This window comes from Nyctereutes procyonoides, unplaced genomic scaffold (genome assembly GCF_905146905.1).
Source record: "Nyctereutes procyonoides isolate TBG_1078 unplaced genomic scaffold, NYPRO_anot_genome, whole genome shotgun sequence".
Taxonomy (NCBI): domain Eukaryota; kingdom Metazoa; phylum Chordata; class Mammalia; order Carnivora; family Canidae; genus Nyctereutes; species Nyctereutes procyonoides.
The window spans coordinates 6,402,901-6,424,467 of record NW_026575155.1 but is presented as its reverse complement, the minus strand read 5'-3'; the positions used below and the strand labels follow the sequence as shown (position 1 = coordinate 6,424,467).

General features: G+C 45.3%; 2 protein-coding genes across 12 annotated transcripts in view; both read left to right on the top strand.

Annotated features, from left to right (window-relative positions):
* Positions 1 to 8,157, top strand: part of SYNJ1 (synaptojanin 1) — a 91,875-nt gene extending 83,718 nt beyond the window's left edge. For 6 of the 10 annotated variants that reach the window (XM_055313348.1, XM_055313352.1, XM_055313350.1 and 3 more), the window contains one exon: positions 5,118 to 8,157. In XM_055313348.1, coding sequence (XP_055169323.1) covers positions 5,118 to 5,924 — 807 coding nt within the window. In that variant the 3' untranslated portion in view covers positions 5,925 to 8,157. Of the gene's footprint in view, positions 1 to 2,607; positions 2,632 to 5,117 lie in introns of all 10 variants that reach the window. The other 4 variants (XM_055313356.1, XM_055313357.1, XM_055313354.1 and 1 more) reach the window with 2 other exon arrangements.
* Positions 8,158 to 10,829: 2,672 nt separating this feature from the next.
* Positions 10,830 to 21,278, top strand: CFAP298 (cilia and flagella associated protein 298). 2 transcript variants are annotated; one of them, XM_055313358.1, is made up of 7 exons: positions 10,830 to 11,122; positions 13,900 to 14,067; positions 15,258 to 15,325; positions 17,292 to 17,450; positions 18,152 to 18,283; positions 20,591 to 20,686; positions 20,971 to 21,278. In XM_055313358.1, the coding sequence occupies exons 1-7, from the start codon at positions 10,984 to 10,986 to the stop codon at positions 21,079 to 21,081; spliced, it is 873 nt and encodes a 290-aa protein (XP_055169333.1). In that variant the 5' UTR covers positions 10,830 to 10,983; the 3' UTR covers positions 21,082 to 21,278. The 2 variants fall into 2 exon arrangements, with proteins under 2 accessions (XP_055169333.1, XP_055169334.1); XM_055313359.1 differs by lacking the exon at positions 10,830 to 11,122 and adding an exon at positions 11,293 to 12,849.
* Positions 21,279 to 21,567: the final 289 nt, after the last annotated feature.

The following is a 21,567-nucleotide window of genomic DNA, read 5'->3' as shown; positions in this document are numbered from 1 at the left end:
TGTAATCGGGGGGTGGAGCAGCTGGATGGCTTAGTCCATTGGTGTACAACTCTTGATTTCTGCTCTGGTCATGATCTTGTAGTCCTGAGATGGAGCCCCGCGTCAGACTCCATGCTCATCTGGAAGTCTCCTTGAGGATTCTCTCTCTCCCTCTTCTTCTGCCCCTCTCCTGCCTCTTTCTCTCTCTAAAATAATCTTTTAAGAAAAATGTTTAATGTAATTGGAAGGCAAAAAACTTTCAAACTAGCCATCTATTGCTTTCTACTACTGTTTTAAGACAGAAAGGGAGCATCTATTTCATGTAAAAGTCAACCTTAATTCCTAAAAGTCTGTAATGGTTTAAGTATTCTTAGACCAATATGAACATAGATAGAGTACTCTGAAAAACCTGAGAAAGAGCCAACTGTCCAGTAAGATTGCAGTTTTCAGTAGGAAATCATAACAGAAAATCTTAACACAGAAGTATTATAGGACAAATATTCCCTTGACTACCACATTATCATTTTCTTAGGCCATTTTCATTATTTTGATTTCTCTTTTTGATTGGAATGGGTGTAGTGATTTGGTGGACGACAGCCTGGGCTTTGTGTTTGGCTTGGTAGAGGATGTTCTCGAATCTTGTAGTATTCACTTCACTGAAATTACCAAAGATGTTTGTTTTAAATTCTGAATATTCTTTTTACCTCAGTCATTGATATCAGATTCCTCCAAACATTACATACACACTTTTATTTCTTGGGGGAGCAGGGGTCTTGTTTGTGTGCAGACCATCTTTGGGAATGATCACAGAGTGGTTGACAGTTTCCTCTAAGTAGTGTTGGGGGGATAGAAGGAAGGGTAGCATTTTACCTTCTTGTGCCTCTTGAATTTTGAACCTTAAGAATAATGCCTATTCAAAAAATAATAAATATCTAAAATTTAAATATCTTCCAGAGCCTTGGGTTGAAAAGGATAAGAATTTAAAATGTTATATTTGCTATTTTGGTGATATATGAAATAGTCGTAGAATTGCATACTTAACAATTTTTATAAGTCTTTATTATTTCTGCCCAAAATATGTAGGTATTTAAAACATAAAAACATACATGGCCCAGCTTTGCTTTTTATTATTATTTAAGTGCTCTTTGACTCTATAATTCTATGTCGAAAAGAGTCATCCAATTCAAATGATTATATAACATGTACAAAATGTAGAAATGCCTCACTTCTCTCTGCCTGACGTGTAGCATCTTAGTCATCTGATTGTCATCTAAGGACCCGAAGTTAGGAGAGTCAACAAAAGATAAAGGAACAGCCTCAGTGCTGTACCGTTGTGAGAGCTGACAGAGGGAGAGGGAAGAGATCACGTAGAAAATCTCAGCATTCTGGATCTGTTCAATACCTACTACCTTCTGTCTGTTAGTACCAAAGCTGATAAACGTAACCCTGACGTCATCGAGAAAGTATTCACTTAAATTCAGGAATCTCGTGGTTCGTAAGCAGGAAACTCTGTTCATGCTTAATATATTTCTGAATGTGACCCCCTCAATTGTCAAACTGAATTTTGGTATTTTAAAATAAGGTAAGCTTTAGACATTGGGGAAGAGTTGGTCAAAACTGTTTTTGAGACTATTGTGTTAAGAAAAAATACTGCTATATTATGGAAAGGTGATTTCATTTTTAAACAACAAAAAATAGGGTCCATTATTTTGTTGTACCTTCCAGCTAATAAATTCTGAGGTGAAGTCATGATAGTGACTTCTGAAAATTTGCGTAATACGGAATATGCCTGGCTCCTGATCATTTTGTTAAAATAAATACTGATTTTTTTCAGTAGGGTACTGCTTTTGCAAAGTGGTGCCATTTTGTACATTTTCTAAATGCATAGGCTACTTTGTGGCTGTGTCCTACTCTTCGTGGGCTACCATAACAAAAATACCATAAAACGGGTGGCTTAAACAATAGAAATGTGTATTCTCACAGCTCTGGAGGCTTGTAGTCTAAGATCAGGGTGCCAACACAACTGAGTTTTGGTGAGGGTTTTTCCCAGCTTTCAGACAGCTACCTTCTCACTGTGTGCTCACATGCTCTTTCCTCCATGCTTCCAGTGGGGGAGAGAAAGCTCTCTGATGTGTCCCTTCAAGGGGACACTAATCCCTCATGAGGCCCCACTCTCCTGACCTCATCTAACCTCAGTCACCCCCCAAAGGCCATGCCTCTAAAATATCATCACATTAAGGGTTAGGGCTTCACCATATGAATTTGAGGGTAGTGGACTCACAAACATTCAGTCCGTAAAAGATTGCTTAAAATATCTTAGAGCTCCAAAAACCTAGTTGGAATATTATTTTTGTAGTAAAAAACTTCTTTGAAGTAGATAGTTATCAACCTCTGACAAAATTAAATCTTGAGCCCTAATTCAACAGTACATTTTTTATTCAAAATTACAAAAGAAATTGGAGTTGTCTCTTGAAGGTTTGGTTTGATCTACAAATAACTGCTACGCTCAGCTTCTGTGTATAATCTAGAAATAAAAGTATTTTGAAGACAGAATTCTTAGGGTTGCTGGTTGGTCTCAGATTGTTCTCCTAACTCTTTCCTTTGATGTCTGTGTTCCCTTTCTCAAAGCAGGAGCAACCATCAGGGTAACAGGTATTGGATTCTTTCTCAATCTTATCTGTGCTTTTCATCTGTCTTAGCACATTAGATGTATGAATCTTTTGGCTTCATACATCTAAGGTTTCACCCATTTTTAAAACCACCTGTCCACATTAATAAATTCTATTATCATACCATAAACTTGCTTTTTTTTCTTAGTATTTCAAATTTTTAGGAACCATTTTAGTTGTTCTTGTTAATGCTTTATCATTTTTTTGCTTTGTTTTTTATTAAAATTAACAAAACTAAAAAATATAACTTCAAAAAGGTAAGCTCTAGATTTTGGAAAGTCTATTTGGCAAGACCCAACCCTGTCCTAGTTTTAATGATAGCATAATTACATAAATACAAAATTCAACTTTTTTTTCTTAGGTTTCTTTTGGGAAATTTTTTTCAAAGAATTTTAGTAACAAGATTATTTTTGGTAAGGAAGAACTGATGATTTGGAAAGATAAAAGTGAATACTATTTCAGGATTATTTAAAGGTCCTTCCAACACCTTTCTCTGTAAAGATACCATCATTTTAAAAATGTTAATTCGTCACAAATCCTGCTTAGATTACAAATTAATTCTAATACAGTGAATAGTGGTGTGGCTTTCATTGTAATTTCAAGTCTGATTGGGAAAAATGATCTTGCTTCAATCAAATTGCCTTTGACATCTCTTGAAAAGAAAAATTTTTTATATGAAAATAAAGGTATTTAAACAAATAGCATTTATTTGCCAAAGGCCTGCTATTCTAAGTTGGGCAATGCATAAAATTCTCCTGCCCTATAAATAGTGTCAGTGTTTTTGGACTGTTCTATCTGCTGTGGGAGAATTTGGTTCCAGACCCAATCAGGTACTTTATTTGTTGTATTAATCATAAATAATCCAGAGATTATTGGCAATATAGAGTTAATTGTAGTTTTTTATTCAATAATAGATCTCTTAGGCAGATTTCCATATATAAACCTGCTTACCTTCAATACACTTAGACTACAGTTTTGATTCTATTAAAGATTCTATTTTTGTACAAATTTATGGTCATATTCAGTTGAAAAATATACTTGTTTATTCAATTATAAAGTATGTTCTAGGACAATTGAATAAAACAATCAGACACTTGAAAGTTACTCACTTAATGAAGTTATCCACCATTTCCTTGTACAAATGAACAGCTTTCCCTGTTAAAGTAGCAAGTTAATACTTGATAACATGCAAGTATGTCTTTGGGGGGGAGCTGCTGCTCTTTTTTTCAACACAGCTTATGAACATGTAGCTATTTTGCTTTAACAACTATGTGAATTCATTTTGAGTAGTGCTCCACTTGGTTACATTGTAGGTCTTGAGCTAAATTTCTCCCTCCTTGCCCTTTCCAACCCAAAATTAGTCCTTATCTTTAAATTTGGCCTCAATATCCAAGTCATCTATTTAGTTTCAATAATTGTGTACAATTGCTGGGGTTTTTTAAATTGAAATGAAGCATATGAACTAATTTGCTCATAAAGCCAGCATCCTCTTTCCCATAAGAGAAGTTGGCTTTGCTCAGTCCCACAGCCACACTCCACTTCCAGCTGGCTCATCTATGGACTAGACCCTAAAGTGCACACTTTTTATGACCATAAAGTCCTTTAGAACACTCTCCTACGAGTTCACCGCCAACCCTGTCACAGAGAAAGGACTGTCCCACTCATCTCTTGGAATTAATACACCAAATAGAAAATGGCTTTCCCCCCCCACTCTGGGTTCAAACAATCATTGTGTATGATTATTAATAAGCGTATCTGTTTGGAAACATTTTTTAACAAGATGGGAAGGTCAGTTAAAGAATATTGTCACATTATTCACAAAGTTAAGTCCGTAAGGAGAACTTAAAAGGCAAAGAATGCTTTGAAAATTCATTTTTCCAAGTAGAAAAGGAAAAGATGCATTGTCTTTAGCTTATGAATACAAATATACTAATGAAATCTATTTTCATTCATAAAGTTGAATTTCCATAGTAACATTAACTTTAAATAAAAGTATATTTAAAAGAAAAATGAAACCACATCATCATCATAGATGGGTGTTGGAAGTCTAATATATAAGTTTAGCATAAGTTCTGAATATAGGTTTTTTTTAAGTTCATGCTAACATTTGATAGAATAGGGCATGAACAAAAGTCATTTGCTAATTCTGTAAAATTCTCCATTTTACCATATTAAAACTTGCATGAATGAAATGGGCTTTCTAATTTCTTTGGGATTTAAAAAATGTATTTAATAAAAGGGTTTATTTAGTAGGGAGTTTTTAAAGAGTAAGATTTTAGTTGTTTTTCCTAAGCCACTAGAGTAACAAACTATACAAAGCTGAGCTGCTTTTTACTTTCAAATTTGTATACTTGTCTCCCCCCAAAATGAAGAATAATTGAGATAGGAAGCATAGAGGGGGGTGTTAAAAGTAATATATTACCTTTTATTATTATTATTATTATTATTATTGAGTGCTCTCTTTTTCAGGTAAAAACAAATGGAATCTCTGCTGTCAGACTGGAATCACCGTTAAAGAGTGACCCATTTGAAGATCTGTCATTTAATCTGCTTGCTGTATCAAAGGCTCAGTTATCTGTTCAAACATCATCTGTTCTAACTCCAGACCCAAAGGGGTTGATTCAGTTGCCTTCTGCAACACAAAGTAACATGAGTACTTTGAGTTCTGTAAGTTGCATGCCTCCAATTCCAGCCCGGAGTAAGTCCCAGGAAAATATGCGATCTTCTCCAAACCCATTTATTACGAGCTTGACCAGCACAAATCCTTTTACGGACAGGACTGCCGCTCCTGGAAACCCATTTAGAGCTGAGTCTCGAGAATCTGAGTTAATAAGTTCATGGCTCTCCAAAGAAGAGCCTGTTGCTAACAGTCCTTTCCTTTCTCTGAAGCCTCTTGGTTATAACAATATCAAGCCTTCATCTTCATTTGATGGTTTTAAGGACAATTTTGATCTGCAGGGCCAGTCTACGGCAAAAGTCAGCAACCCAAAAGGATGGGTAACGTTCGAGGAAGAAGAGGACTTTGGTGTGAAAGGAAAGTCAAAGTCGTCTTGCTTAGACATACTGGGTCATCAGCCAAGTTCACTTTCTGGCTCCAGCATGACCTTTGATGATGACTGGAATAAAGGTACAGATGTTCCTCTCTATGTGCAGCCATCAAGAAGACCACCTCCACCTCCTGTCGCTCTGCTCCCATCTGGCACCACCCCTTCCATAGCTCCTTTCACAACCTTGGCATCTAAGGCATCACCCACACTAGACTTCACAGAAAGATAAGGTAACGCAGTAGAAAACTGTTGGTTTTTTTAGTTTGGGCAGGTTAGAGCCAAAAGAATTGGGCATTAGTTATTCATAACGTGCAATAAGTAATTGTAAGTGCACTGACGTTGTCATGAAATACCACTATTTAATGTGTACAGAGTTGGAATATGTGTATATTGGAAATAAGGAAAAAACCCTTCTCATTATTAACTGGAGTTTTTGGTGTGTTTCTGTTTGGATAAGTCAGAGAGAGTAGTAGCCATAAACCGTGCTCAAAACTACTTGAGAAAATAGTCCTTATTCAGAAATTGGCAGTCTTCTCTGAAGAATCTCAAAAAGCCCAAATAATGTCTAGCTGACATTACTGCCGGCTCTTTTGTGCTTGTTAAAATTTGGTGTTTCCAAGTATTTACCAAAGAGCTATCAAAGTTATACTGAAACAATTTTGGAAAGGCATGGCTTTAAAAAAAAAAAAAAGTGTGTGTACACACATACACACACACACACACATATATATATACACACTTCCTACTTGTAAAACTCCTAAATTAAATTCTAGGATATAAGTCAGACAAAATTTTACCTAAAAGTTCTAACAGAGTTATCTTTTCAATATTTTCTTACTAAAGGGATGGCTATAATTGAAATCTGGACATTTCATTAATTTTCTTTGGAAAACTAGAATCTCACCACAGACCAGATTTTCCTAGCATCCCATCCCCCTCCCCCAAACACATACATAATGCACATCTATGTTACTTTGCCCTCCAACACCTCCATATGCTTCTCTCTGGGAGGAGGTTCTTGAAGTTGGAAGCAGCCTATTGTGTGGACACTGTGATGTGGATGGACACTCCAGCCCTTACAAAAAAAGCACTATGGCCTTATCTGTCAGGAAGGCACATACCTCTAAGTTCAAAGAGAAATATTAGAGCTAAATGTACTCCCCTCTCTCTGCACTAAAGTGTATGTTGCCCATTTCCACCGCACACTTGGTCTTTGCTGCTTCCACTCTAGAATTTCGTTAGCAGGGAAGGCAGCAATCCTCAGAATGCTTGGAATTGGGGATCTACTCAAGTGTGTGTGCTCTGTCCCTTTGAGAGGCTATGCAACACATCTGTGATGCTGCTTTACATATTTAGAGGCCGTCCCTCAAATCAGCTGTGGATTTTGTCTCCTGCACTGCCAATATGCAACTGATCCTGCTTTTGTTAATTTTATGAAGTTCACAGAATTTTTACACAATGTAGTATTTTGATATCATTAAATAATTCCAAACAGAAAACTCCTTGGGCAGTAGTTGTTTTGTTGTCGGTTTTAGTTAAAATCATCTTTACCCGTTAAGAGTTATATTAACGTTCCTTTTATAAAACAAGTTGTATATGTCCACCTAAATTCTGTTGTCCACATTTAACCTTTAGAGATGTGCATTGGGAGAATATCAGAAAATAGAGTTCATGGCTAAGATTATGTAAAATGGAAAAGCACAGCAAACTGCATTGCACTTAAATACATAAAGCAAATCTAGTAGGAAAAAAGCACTTTTCTAAATGCTCAAATGTTATCAAAATACTATATTTATAGAAGTAATCCTCTCTGTTAACAGCCCAGATTTGCTGTTAGAAGTAACTCTTGTGAGTTTTATATTGTGCTTTTTGGGGGTTCTAATCATTTCAGCAGTAGTATATTTTAAACAGCAGTATTACTATAAGCAGTGTGCTTCAGAATGTGAATTAACTTGTTGAAACTGTGGCTTTAACATCTATGTGATTAGTGTATATGGTATTTGCTCTCCATTAGCAGAAGAATTCATTATAAACTTCACTAGTGCAGATTGCAGTTGTGTGAGCAATGTTTCCTATTGGGTATAAACTACTGTCTAAAATATACATATCGTGCAGCAGCTCAGCCTTTATCAGGAAAATTATTTGGCAAGTTGCTGAAAGGGCACAGAGTTATGAAAGTTAAAGGTATGCTGCAAATAACTAGCCATTATTCTGTGTTATTAAAATATTTACCAGCTCTGTTAAAAGCAGAGCAGAAATTAGACACTAAGGATCTCTTTGTGAATTCTTTGTTCTCTATAGTAGATTGCTGTTTATATGTAAGAATTTTATTGCTTATGTGGCATACAATATTTATAACTATATACTTTATAGAAGTACAGTATTAAAGTCAGTGGTATACAAACATTCTGTACATATCCTGTGAAATGTGCTGTCATATGAAATAAATATACCTGTCTTTACCGTGTTGACTGCTTTGCTCAAGAGGGAAGAATTTTTCTAAGCCATTTTCCTTGAACTTTTTTATATACAAGTTTAATGATATCTGGGAATTAACTCATATTGTCAAGTCAGGTATTTTGATTCAAGACCGTTTCATCCATTTCACTTCTCTATATAATACTCTAAGATATTCTGAGACTACAAATCCTCATTTAAGAAGTCCATGCATGTACTCTGTCAGGCCCTCATTCAAAGTCTTGTTGGCTTGAAAACAACACTGAAGGAGGAATGATGATTCTCTAACCCACAGCAAAAGAAACAAGTGGGGGTAGAAAGGAAAGCCAAGAACAGCCAGACATAGGACACTGACCTAAGAAACCCAAAAGCCAAGGCCAAGGCCAGTAGATCCCTCGAGTATTGCCTTTATGCAGCACTACATGATTGCTATTCAGAACAGAAACCCTGTTTTGTTTTCTTTTTTAAAAAAAGACTTTATTTTAGAGGGAGAGCATGAGTGGGGAAGGGGCAGAAGGGGAGGGAAACTCAAGCACAGTCCCTGCAGGGCTTGATCCCAAAACCCTCAGATCATGACCTGAGCCAAAACCAAGAGTCGGACACTTAACGAACTGAGCCACCCAGGCACCCCCAACCTTGATCCTTAAGCCACTGGATTATGTTCATTAACCTCTAAGAAGTTATAGAGAGTAACAGGCTTTTTAAAGGAACTTTGCATTTTAAGATGATTGAGATATCTATATATGCAGTTGTAAGAAATATTAGAGAGATTCCATGTACCCTTTACACAGTTCCCCACAGTGGTAATATTTTACAAAACTATAGTATAACCAGGATGTGAACATTGATACAAAACATTCCCATCACTGGGAAGATCCTTGTGTTGCCCTTTTCCTGCTGCCTTCCCATCACATCCCATCTCCCCTCCCTTGTCCTTAGCCACCAATCTATTCTCCATTTCTATAATTCTGCCACTTGAAGAGCATTATATAGATGGAATCGTGGTAGATGACCTTTTGGGAGTAACTTTTTCTACTCAGCATAATTCTTTGGAGATTCCTCTAGACTGCATGTGTCAATGGTACATTCCCCCCCCCCTTTTTTTTTAATATTTTATTTATTTGAGAGCACAAGCAGAAGGAGAGAAAATCCCAAGCAGTCTCTGTGCTGAGTGGGAAGCTTGATTCCAGGACCCGGAGATACGACCTGAGCCAAAATCAACAGTCAGACCCTTAACCTACTGAGCCACCTACGTGCCCTTCGTCTATTCCTTTTTATTGCCAAGTGGTATCTCATGGTATGGATGTACCACGGCTGGTTTAACCGTTCACCCACCCACTGAAGGCTATCTGGGTTGTCCCCGGTTTGGGACTGCTATAAATAAAGCGGCTACGAACATTCCTGTACAGGTTTTTGGTGTGAACGTTAGTTCACTGTCAACCAGGTTTTGAGCAGTAGGTTTGATGGATACAGAATGGGACTCAGGATAAACAGGGGGATGACCTTATGGCCAGTAGTGAGGAACTCAGATGCCGCAGCAGGCCCCCTTCCCCCCCTGGGGAGAGAGACCTTGGCCATTGGTCTCTCCGCACTGCACGTTCCAGGACATGAAAACGCCTCTGCTCCCCGGGCCCCATCCGCTGTCTGTGCAGCATCACTGTAGCCCTCTTCATGGGAGGCCCTGGGTTGGCTTTGGGCATTTCCAGGCCCACGGTCACACACCATCTGCGCGGCACGGCCTACCCCCCGACCTCAGGGATGACGTTTCCACGGCGAGCGCCCGAGTCTCAGGGACACAAAGCAGCAGGTGCAAAGCAGCAGGTGCAACCTTCCAGTCCATTCCTATTCGGCAGCCGCTGTAGGAGATAACCTCGCACCTTGTTATCAAGGGCTCGGTGCAAGCGTCCTCCCCGACGGGGCCCTCCATGTCTAAAGAGCCAGTCGCCCTATTTGGTTTCCTCTAGACTCCTATGAGAATTGGCCTTGTCCCCGTATTCTGTTTTCTCTTTGTCACTTCCCCTGGACTGTGAGCTCCAGGACCGCAGCGACGCCTGGAACAGCGCCCGCTCAGTAGGGACCTGTTGGGCGACGGCTGGCTGACAGTCTGGGGACGGCCGCCGCGGCGGCAGCCGCCCGAGCCCCCCAGCACCGGGCTCCGAGACAGCCCCCGCCCAGGGCCGCCGGCACGGCCTCCCGCCCCTCGGCGCGCATACCCAGCAACCCCCGCGCGCACTTCCCGAACTCCTCCAGACCGGAAGCCGCGGGCAGCACTTCCGGAAGTGGTGGGGGCTGACGGCGGAGGCAGTGCTGCGCGGACGGGGTCGGGGCTCGCTGCGGAGCTCGGGACCCGGAGGCGCTCACCGCCCCACTCACTCCCGACCTAGCAGCCTCCTCCCGTCGCAGCCAGCTCCCTGCGTGGAACCTCGGGCGGGACGTTCCGCGTCCCCCTCCGGCGGCTTGCGTTGTGTTGGGCGGTTGCCCAGACAACAGGCACTTCCGGAAGGGGGACTCGGCGTCGACCTGTGTGGATCGTTGCCAGGCAGCACCTGTTTCCGGGAGCGCGACGCGGGACCTCGCGCCCTGCGGCCTCCCCACCGTCGGCTTCAGACCGGAGCCGGGGGGGGGGCCCCTCTGTGTTTCTCTGTTGCTCCTGGCAACAGCCACTTCCGGGAGCGAGTACGCCCCCCTCCCCCCCCGGCCGCGTCCCTTCCCCGCGGGCGCGCGAGCCCCGGGTTCCGGTCTCAGCAGCGGTTAGTCGGTGGTCGCGGGTCACCCTCGGGTTACGGCCTCCCGGGCCTCCTCGCCGCCGCGGCGGGGTCTCCGGGGCCGCCATGGTTCTGCTGCACGTGAAACGGGGCGACGAGAGCCAGTTCCTGCTGCAGACGCCGGGGAGCGCGAAGCTGGAGGAGATCACGGTGCGGGTGGCCCAGGTCTACAACGCGCGGCTCAAGGTGCAGCGCATCTGCTCAGGTGCGGCCCGGCGCGGAGAGTGGGCGGCGGGGACCCCGAGCCCGAGCCCGAGCCCGGGGCGGCGGGGGGGCGGGCACAGGACCCTCGGGCGGGCGGGGCGGCGGGGGGGGGCGGGATGTCAGGTTTGCAAAGATTTGCAAAGACGTGCGGCTGGCGGGCTTGGAAAGGATCGCCGGGGTCCCCCCGAGGTGCCCGAGGAGCCCGCGGGGCGCTGGGGGAGAGGAGGAGGCTGGGCAGAGCGCGTGCGCGGGGACTGCGCGGGCGGGCAGGGGCGGCGGCCCCCGGGCCTTTTCACCTGCGGCGCGCCTGCGCGTCTCAATCCCTTAGGCAGGCGTCGGACTGGATCTCAGCTCAGGTCCTGACCTCGGGGCTTTGAGTTCAAACCCTGCCCTGGGCTCCACGCTGGGTGTGGGGCCTACTTGAAAAAGCCTGAATGCACCGGGTTGAGACTTCAGTGGAGCACGACCTCCCTTCAGGACGCTGCCCCCCAGGGTGGGAAGACCGGCCCAGGGCTTGGTGTTCCCTGCCCTTCTCCAGGAAACCCGAGCTTTTTTTCTCATTATTACAGCATTTGGTCACTTCCGTCCATGATCTAGAGCAGCGCCGTCTGGAGACTCCCCCCCCTCCCCCCCGGGAGGGGGGTGATCCCTACTTGTGTGTCCAGTAAAGGCACCCACTTGGCACGTGTGGCCGCTGAGCACGACCCCAGGAACTGCGTTTTTAATTGCATTTCTTTTTCATTTAGGTTTTATTTATTTATTGGAGAGGGAGGGAGCGAGCAAGAGCAGGGGGTGGGGCGGAGGGAGAAGCCGCCGCCCCGCTGAGCCGGGAGCTGGGCATGGGGCTCCATCCCAGGGCCCTGGGATCAGGACCTGAGCTGAAGGCAGATGCCCAGCTGACCTGGCCCCGCGGGCGCCCCCGATTTTAATTTTAATCTTTTTTTTTTTTTTTAAGATTTTGTTTATTTATTCATAGAGACACAGCTAGAGAGAGGGAGGCAGAGACACAGGCAGAGGGAGAAGCAGGCTCCATGCAGGGAGCCTGACGTAGGACTCGATCCCGGGTCTCCAGGATCACACCCTGGGCTGCAGGCGGCGCTAAACCGCTGAGCCACCCGGGCTGCCCCGATTTTGACTTAAATAAAAAAGTTGTGTGCCGGCTGGTAGCTACCACAGTAGGCAGCACAGTACTTGACAGGACGGTACACTCCAGATGTGATCTAGGATGTTACTGAGTGTTTCTAGAACTCTGTGATTTTTGTGCCCTGGAGAACTCCTTAAGGGTCTTGGTGTCTACCTTTATGAGGCAGACACATAGTTTCTTGGTGAAATTTACTGATACCAAAACAAGCTCAATATTACATGTTTTTTTTTTTCTTAAAGCATTTGGGGGAGAAAAGGGACTCCAATTTCTTTTTCTATAAAATCATCAGTTAAAAATGTGCCAGATGTTGTCATGCTAGTGACTCCTTCATGTGTTCTGCAGCCCCCATTGTCAACTGCGGTTCACGCAGGCCCCAGTGCTCTGCCTGCCAGAGACCAGCCCCTTCCCCAGATACTTAGAGTCTTGGCAGGGAGAGAGACGGTAAAGACCCCGTAAAGTTAACACCGTTTGTTTTGTAGTACTGTATTATTACACGCCATCTGGTGTCCTCTACAGCGCTGTGGGAAGACCTAGATCTGTGTGCTTTTCTACAGGAAGGAAGGAAGTGCACGCAATTTTGCAAGGTTAAAATGTGGATTAGGCGGTGCCCTGGTGGTGGCTCAGTCTATTAAGCATCTGCCTGCCGGCTCAGGTCACAATCTCAGGACCCTGGGATCAAGCTCTGCATCAGGTTCCCTGCTCAGCGGGGGACCCTGCTTTTCCCTCTCCCTCTGCCCCTGTTTGTGTGCTCTCTTGCTTGCTTACTTTGTCTCTCAAATAAATATTTTTGAAAATAAAATGTGGATTAGTTTTGGGGTAAATATATATAGGATAGGAAAAGTATAAAGCCATGCTTTTGAATACTGAACATGATACTAGAAAACCAAAGTCTTGTCCCAGAGCCAATTTGGAAGGGCTGTGAACTGCCTTAAGTCCTCCCCACTAATCAGATTTACCCAATTTTTTTATTTTTATTTATTTTTTTATTTTATTTTTTAATCTACGATAGTCACACAGAGAGAGAGACAGGCTCCATGCACCGGGAGCCCGACGTGGGACTCGATCCGGGGTCTCCAGGATCGCGCCCCGGGCCAAAGGCAGGCGCCAAACCGCTGCGCCATCCAGGGATCCCCCAAATTATTTTTTAAGTGTGTATATAAAATAGCAAGGCTGAACAAGCCTCAGATGATAGAGGTGTAAATTAGGGGAGATGAGGATGTTAATGGTTTTTCTCTCAAAAACCTACCTACCTCACACCTACCTCACAAGGTGAAATTAAATAAATCTGTGTGAACACACTTGGAAATTATAACGCCCTTTGTGGATGTGTGTTCAGAGTGTCGGTGAATTTTAATTTGTGCCTCCTGAATGCCAGGAAGTACAACCCAGCAGAGGATCAGAGCAAGGAACCTGCAGCCCTGCTGCCTGTGACCGCAGTGAGCTCCTACATTCTGGTGACCGAGGACATAGCCATGACCATTTGTCAAAGGTCAAGGACAGGTCTGGCACAAACCAAGTGGTATCTAATGTTAAATAGGGCAAGACTGGTGACCTCTAGGGAGCTTACATTTCATTGGGGTACACAGTGTTGTGATGATGATCATGATACATACTGTCTTTTTCTTATTTTTAAGAAATGGAAGAATTAGCAGAACATGGCATATTTCTCCCTCCTAATATGCAAGGACTGACCGATGACCAGATTGAAGAACTGAAATTAAGAGACGAATGGGGTGAAAAGTGTGTACCCAGTGGGGGCTCAGTATTTAAAAAGGACAACATTGGCCGAAGAAATGGGCAAGGTAATCCAGCCTGCTGTTTCTGTGGGCACAACGTGCAAGCAGCTCTTTACATTAAACACTGACCTCCGTTTTCTCTACAAACCTAGGAGATGCTGCTGCACTGGGTAGCTAAGCCCTTGTGGTGCAGTGCAAATCCAGAATGAATTGGGCGGGTAGAGGAAGCGTCTGTCTTCTTGCTTTTACTAAGACACTGCTAGCTTTTAAACATGTTAGGTGAACCACTGGAAGCTACCATTATTGTAGGTAACAAATGGTGAAAATCAGCAGTTTCATGTGGTTCAACCTAATTGCATTTGGGGGAAGTCATTGCAAATGTATTGAAGGTTCCGTTCTGTTTTGATTTTGCAGATAACGGGGTTTATTTAGAGATTCCATGAGAAAGAAGGAAATTAACGTGGGCACACGGGTCTCCCCTTGAATTGAAGGCATGCCTCTCCATGACGTAGAGCAGCTCAGTACCTGTCAGAGAATCCTGGAATTATTCCCCCTTTAGTGTGTGCTTGGTCGTGTGGAATTTCGAGGAGGAAAGATGGTAACCCATTCTGATAGCTTATCCCTTTCAACCTGTGAGAAAGCTCCATTTAGAAGACTGTAATTAATTACTGAGCAAACACTTAAGTATCTGCGGTGCTCCTAAAACACTGTTAGGAACAAAAGAAGTAGAGAAGTATCCCTACAAGGACTTTACACCCTCAAAAAATATTTTTGCAAAAAAATTTTGAAGATAATAGCAATTGTATTATTTCCGTTGAGTTTTAGCCTGGAAAATGGCTGGCTGTCTTCCACGTCTTTTTGTATGTAGGCTCCTTGTCAGTTTGGAGAGATTCTTTGCTTTATAGAAGAAATTGCATCAGTGAGAAAAATAATAGTGTCGCAGAAGAACCAGTTAATATGGTTCGTGGTTCACCTTTAAACCAGTATTGTCTTATATTAGCCATTTCTACTCTAACAGGGCTTTAGGTTTCTAGCATTTGCACTGCCTGATTAGCACTTTTATTCATTAAGAAGTTAAGCTTCGAGGGAGTCTTACCTGACTTCTCACAGCCAACTTTCCCGTGTCCCTCACCTGAATTCCATGCAGGTCCTTCTCTCATCTCCCTGCTCCCTGACCCAGCCGGGAGGGATTAGGATACTAAGAATCGTTTTAAAGTTGGCCATTTGTCTTCCTCTTCCCTGTTTTATTTTCACAGCTCCAAATGAAAAAATGAAGCAAATTTTAAAGAAGACTATAGAAGAGGCCAAAGCAATAATATCGAAGGTTAGCTTTTTAAATGATGCCCTAAAGCCTGTCGTTTGAAACACAGACTCTACTCCTGGCTTCCAGAGTTCTCCTCGGACTGGCCTTTGATTTCTGTTAAGCCTTCCAGAGGCAAGGGAGACCAGCATGCCTGGGGCGGCCCCTCGCTTTGTCTTCCCACGATGATGACACTGATGATGCCTTTGAGCACATTGAGGATCCTCCCATTCTTTCCCTCCTGGCTCCCCTGGGTGTCCTTGCTCTTGCTCTTGCTCTTGCCTTGTACATTTAGTATTTAGGAGACACAGAACTTTCTCCTTGGCCCTCCTCTCCCTCCTCTCTACTCTTCTCAGTGTTTTCCCTCCTCTGCCAGATGCATGCTTACCTCTGCGGTAACTCAGATCTGCCTCCTCCCCTGACTCCTTCCTTCCTTTGCACCTCAGTTTCCATCTGGTTCCTAGGTGGTTCTCCCTGAAAGCCCGCCAGCGGGGACTTCAATCTCAGCTCTCCTAGACTGAACAGCTCATTGATTTCCTCTCTCCTCCCCGTGTTCTGGACCGGGGAAGAAGCACTTCCTGCAGATTTCCCCCTGGTGGCAGCAGAGCCCCCGGTGCCTCAGCGTGGGTCCCTTGAGGATGCCTGTCTGACCCACTTCCTTGTCCCTCACCTCAGCCAGTTTTTTATTGCAGACCTTTCAGGCACCAGCAGGGTGGCCTGAGTTCAAGTTTGACACTAACTACTGGGATCGGCTCAGATCCCACGAGTGGTAGGACGAGGCCCCAGAAGGACCCCCCCACACACACTTAGTTCAGGCACCAGGTAGCCCACACTGCTTCCGAATTGGCCCTAAATGTGGATGTTCCCACGACCCCCGCTCTACATTCACCAATTTGCTGGAACAACTCACAGAACACACTGCAAGTACAGTACTTACTAGTACAGTTTTGTATCAAGGGTACAACTCAGAAACCGCCAGGTGGAAGAGATACTTAGGGCAAGGTCTGGAGGGGTTGGGGGCTTGCAGTTTCCCCACCCTCTCCTTCAAATATCAGTGTATTCTCCAACCAGGGAGCTCTACTGAGCTTCAATACCCAGAATTTTTATCAGACTTTCATTACATGGGCAAATTATTGGCCAGTGATTTAACTCCTCTCCAGCTCTCCCCTCCCCCAAGCGGCGGGTAGTAGTGATGGGGGTTGGATCTGGAGGTTCTAACCCTCTAATCCCAGCTTGGTCTCCCCCAGGTGGCCGGTGGCCAGCCTTTCCCTCAAAACAAGGCCCCCCATGGGTCACCTCATTAGCATAAACTCTGGTGCCTCCAAAGGGACTCATGAATAACAAGAGACATTCCTACCACTCAGGAAATCCCTGGGGATTTTGAAGCCCCTGTGCCAAGAACAGGGCCAGAGAGCAGATGTATCCTCCACTGTATCCTCTCCTGAGCTCTGCTGAGCCTGCCGCCTGCCCTCCCTGAACCAGGGCCTTCTTCACCTAAGATGAGGTTAGGCTCCTGGTGCCCCCCCTCCTTCCCAGGAGAGGCACCCTGGCCTCCATGGCCCTTCCGGCCTGAGCCCCAGCTCCCTGGCCAGCACTGGCTGTCCTGTCCCTCCACCCCTTGCAAACAGCCCACTGCTCTCCCCTGCTTCCCTCTGCTTCTGCTGGGCCTGCAGCACCCCGTTCAGTTCCCCTCTTCACCCCGTCACTCACCCCTCCTGCTCCTGCGCCACCTCCTTTCAAGGTGCTGCCTGACTCTCAGTGTGTACTGCTGAGTGTCCTGAGCCCACTCAGAGTCAGCTTTATGGTCTAGGCCGTGGTGGGTGCATGGAAGCCCCAGACTTAGACGGAGTGGCTTTGGTAGCGAGCACTGTTGGAGTCCTTTTTGTCACGCTGGCAGTACCTGGCAAGAGTCTCCTGCAAGAGCTTGTTAAATATTTACTGAATGGATTAGCCGCCTTGTGAACAATGAGGCCTGTCCTTGTCCTTTCAGAAACAAGTGGAAGCTGGAGTCTGCGTTACCATAGAGATGGTGGAAGCTGCGCTGGACCAGCTGCGAGGTGCAGTGATGATTGTTTACCCCATGGGGCTGCCTCCCTATGATCCCATCCGGAAGGAATTTGAAAATAAAGAAGACTTGTCTGGAACTCAGGTATGTGGCTCGTGGGCATTCTGTGAGGTGCATCACCGCCGATTTGACCCCTCTGGGTGTAGCGTTCTGCTCTGTATGCAGCTTCCCCCCTGCTGCGCTTTACCTTTTGCTTCATGTTATTTTCTTGTTTTTCTCATTTATTTCTTAACCTACTGGGCAGTATCCATGGCTCTGAGCCACCTTAAACAGGTGGCATATGCAGAAGCATACAAACAGCCTCATTATGCCTGTATTTAAAACCCAGCAGGATTCCAATGTTCCTTCTTGGCAGTATCCTAAAAATCCATCCACAGAGAAGGGTGCAGATGAGCTCAGATACTCTCTCCTTCCCAGAACCAGAAGTTAACTGAGTCAGGGAGTGAGTTGGCATCAAAATGAGCAACGGCAAGGGCACCTGGAGGGCTCAGTTGGTTAAATGTCTGACTCTTGATTTCAACTCAGGTCATGATCTCAGGGTTGTGAGATCGACAACTGAGTCTGCGGGATTCTCTCTCTCCCCCTCTTAAAAAAAAAAAAAAAAAAAGCAGTCTGACTTGGTGGAGGGGTTGGTTCTTCCTGTGTGGGGAGTGGGACGTGGAGGGTGGAAATGCCAGCCCCACACTGGCAGGGAGCACCAGCCAGGCTGCACACATCAGGGGTGGGATCACACACTTGGGGTGGTGTCCTGATAAACCTTAAAGCCTGTTCTTGCTGTGCCCCAGGCAGGACTGAATGTCATTCGTGAATCAGAGGCCCAACTGTGGTGGGTGGCCAAGGAGCTAAGGAGAACAAAGACGCTTTCCGACTATGTGGGCAAAAATGAAAAAACCAAAATTATCGTCAAGATTCAGCAAGTAAGTACTTGTGCTTTAACATGTCACAACTTTTTATTAATTATTTTCCAACTGATAAACATCTTCAGTAAGTCTGACTTTACCTCCTAGTTGCAAATATTTGAATCCCACTAGTCCAGGCTTAAAGTCAGACTCTTTGTGCACCAGCGAAAACTGCAAGAATCTGTGGATGGATTATTGATTGACACTGTCTGGAGTTTGTTTTGTTTTAACTGGGGGGGGGGGGGGGGAGTAGATAAGCCTTGTTGACTTCAACTGTAGAAATGGGCTATAAGTAACTAAAAATATTTCTTCAATCAAGTGGAGGCCAAGATGAAGTTCTCCAGCTGAGGACCCTGTCAGTTTCTTGAAATGAAAACTAGAGCCTAGAGGACTGATTTCGAGTTTTCAAAGTACTGATACTCTGTGAACAGGAGCATTTACGGATGTAGGTAGCCTAGAGCTGTATCTCCACAAGGCTGCTTTGGTCACAGTCACATGCTGTCATGAATCATTTCTCTATGATTTGGGGGAAACGGAATCCTCCATGATCACCCTCCGTTCCCCACTGGACCTGCAGTGGCTGCCTGGGGAATGGCCACGGCACACAGCACTGCCCGGCCTCTGGTCTCCGTCTACCATGAGGGCCCAGGGCGAGGGGCTGCTGGAGTCCAGACCCTCCCGTGCCGATCAGGATGGATCACCGTGTAGCAGTTAGCGAAGGCTTCTCCTTTGGCATGTTTAATTGTGATGTTTAACGGACATCCTTGCAGTTTAAGATGACACTTTTATTTTATTTTAAATTTTTATTTATTTATGATAGTCACAGAGAGAGAGAGAGAGAGAGAGAGAGAGAGAGGCAGAGACACAGGCAGAGGGAGAAGCAGGCTCCATGCACCGGGAGCCCGACGTGGGACTCGATCCCCGGTCCCCAGGATCGCACCCTGGGCCAAAGGCAGGCGCTAAACTGCTGCGCCACCCAGGGATCCCAAGATGACACTTTTAAAATAAAACTCCAAACGATGACTTGAGCCCTGCCACTCGATGGGAGAATCAGCAGAACCTGTAGGATCTTATTTGGAATTGACATTCTCTATTGTAATTTTGTTCCTGTTTATTTTTAAATTTTTTTTTGTTTCACTGGAAAGATGCTCAGCTTTATTTATTTATTTATTTATTTATTTATTTATTTTTAGATGCTCAGTTTTAAACGTTAAAAGTGTACAAGGTGCTTTGTTAAAATAAAACTAAATGTGTACACAAAAAAAATAAATAAAATTTCTTTTTGGGTAAAAAAAAAAAAAAAAAAAGGAATGGGCTCCGGGAAGCCTCCTGAGACTTGCCAGAAGTTCTCACTTCTCCTGAGCATTCAACAAACACCAATGGCCCACTATGTGCCAGGTGCTGTTTAAGGAGGATTAGGGACATTGTAGTGAACAGAGACACGGTCCCTTGTCTCATGAAGCTTATGATAGTGGAGGAGGATGGACAATGAATGGAGACTCAGCATAGCACTGCAGGAGGAAGTACGGAAGCCGGCAGCCCAGCCCTATTACAGATTCAGGATTCCAGCTTCGCCCGCCCTCTCTGCTGCAATCCTTCCATTGCTCTCCACTGCCGCCCTGGCACACTGCAGAGCCCTCTTCTACATCTGCTGCTCTCCGTGCTCCCATCGGCACCCTGTCCTCCGCGAAGACAGCTGGTGGGCTCCTGGGGCCTGCGCGGGGGCAGGCCTGACCTCCTTGGCCCACCCCCTCGCTGCCCACTCCCTCTTGCTTCCCTCCGACTTGGGAGACAGGTTTCCTCCCTGAAACACCACCCACTTCCCCTCCCCTCCTTGGGCAAACCTAGTCCTTCACCCCCCCCCCCCCCAGCGTGTTCCTCACCTGTTGTACGCCCTGTCCCAGACCTTTGAAAACCACCATCAAAATGCTCCCTCTAAACACAGCGCTTCACGCAGATGCTCCGTGAGCCGCTTCTCATTCTCCCAGCTCTGCTCCATTCAGCAGCATTTCTCAGCGGTGGCTCCGGAGCTCTGGCCAGAATCACCCCGCAAGGCTAAAACCCTTCCTTCTGGGGGTGCTCTCCCCGGCACCTGTACTTCCAGTGCTCACCCTCCCTCTGGGACCAGCCCCTCCTTACAGGCCTCAGCCTCATAGAGCCTCCGGTCCCCCTAGCCCCACTTTCTGACCTGCCCTTCCTGCCAGCACACCCTCTGCTTCCTCTGCTGCCCCTGACCATCACTGTGGTTTACTAAAAAAAAAGGCTTCTGGATTGCCCCTGTGAGAATGCTGTAATCCACAGTCCGCTCCACCCTCCTCTTTTCAGAGAGGACAAGGAGCTCCAGCCCGAGAACCAGTGATCAGCAGTGAGGAACAGAAACAGCTGATGCTGTACTATCAGAGAAGACAAGAGGAGCTCAAGGTATCGGGTTGGCAGAAGGTTTTCAGCGGAGCTGGCGCCAGGGGCATTCACCCCCTGGCCTTACCCAAGTGCAGGATGTGGGGAGGGGGCACTGCTACAGCTCCCAGCTCTCCAGGGCCGTGGGGACCCCACCTGGCAGCGTCCCACCTGCATCTGAGTCTGGGAGCGCCCTTCTGGGCAGGCGGGGAGTGGGAGTTTCGACACAGGTTCTTTCCTCAGCCTGTGTTTATATTGCAAAACACTTTGCAGAAATGCCTTCCTGAGTAAAACATATTTATTTCTAGAAATTGGAAGAAAATGACGATGACTCCTGTTTAAATTCTCCATGGGCAGATAACACTGCTTTGAAAAGACATTTCCACGGAGTAAAAGACATCAAGTGGAGGCCAAGATGAAGTTCTCCAGCTGACGATGCTGTCAGAAATACTAGCTCACCTTTCATTTGAGCAAAATAATACAAACTTAAAAAATAATAATAATAGTAATAGTAGTAAGGTGTTGAATTTCTAGTTTTCTTAATTTTTCTTTCAGTTTGAATGTTTAAGAAAATTATTCAACGTTTCAGAACTTAATAAATACATCCTCAGAAGAATCAGCCTCAATTATTTTTATTTCAAACCAACCATTTAGTATCTGAGGTTTTTCTTTGACTGAGTCCTAAGGATGTAATGACAAACATTTTTGTTTTTCGGACTTCTTTGTTTTATATTCTCACCACCACTGCCTTGGGGCGGAGATGGAGTTCCTCTTCTCCCTGCGAGCCCTGCGTGCGCCGTGGAGCTTGGCCGGCAGTGGCCACTAGAGGCCGCCCGCCACCTGCCGCTCGCTGCTCTGGGCCGACCTGTGGGACCCGCAGCCGGGATCCATCCACAGTGTCTGTG

What these genes read in the sequence shown, in the direction of transcription:
- CFAP298 (XM_055313358.1), top strand. Translation starts at nt 10,984, where the DNA reads ATGGTTCTGCTGCACGTGAAACGGGGCGACGAGAGCCAGTTCCTGCTG. An exon ending in GGTGCAGCGCATCTGCTCAG is followed by an intron (nt 11,123 to 13,899) that starts GTGCGGCCCGGC and finishes CTTATTTTTAAG; the next exon opens with AAATGGAAGAATTAGCAGAA. An exon ending in AAGACTTGTCTGGAACTCAG is followed by an intron (nt 17,451 to 18,151) that starts GTATGTGGCTCG and finishes GCTGTGCCCCAG; the next exon opens with GCAGGACTGAATGTCATTCG.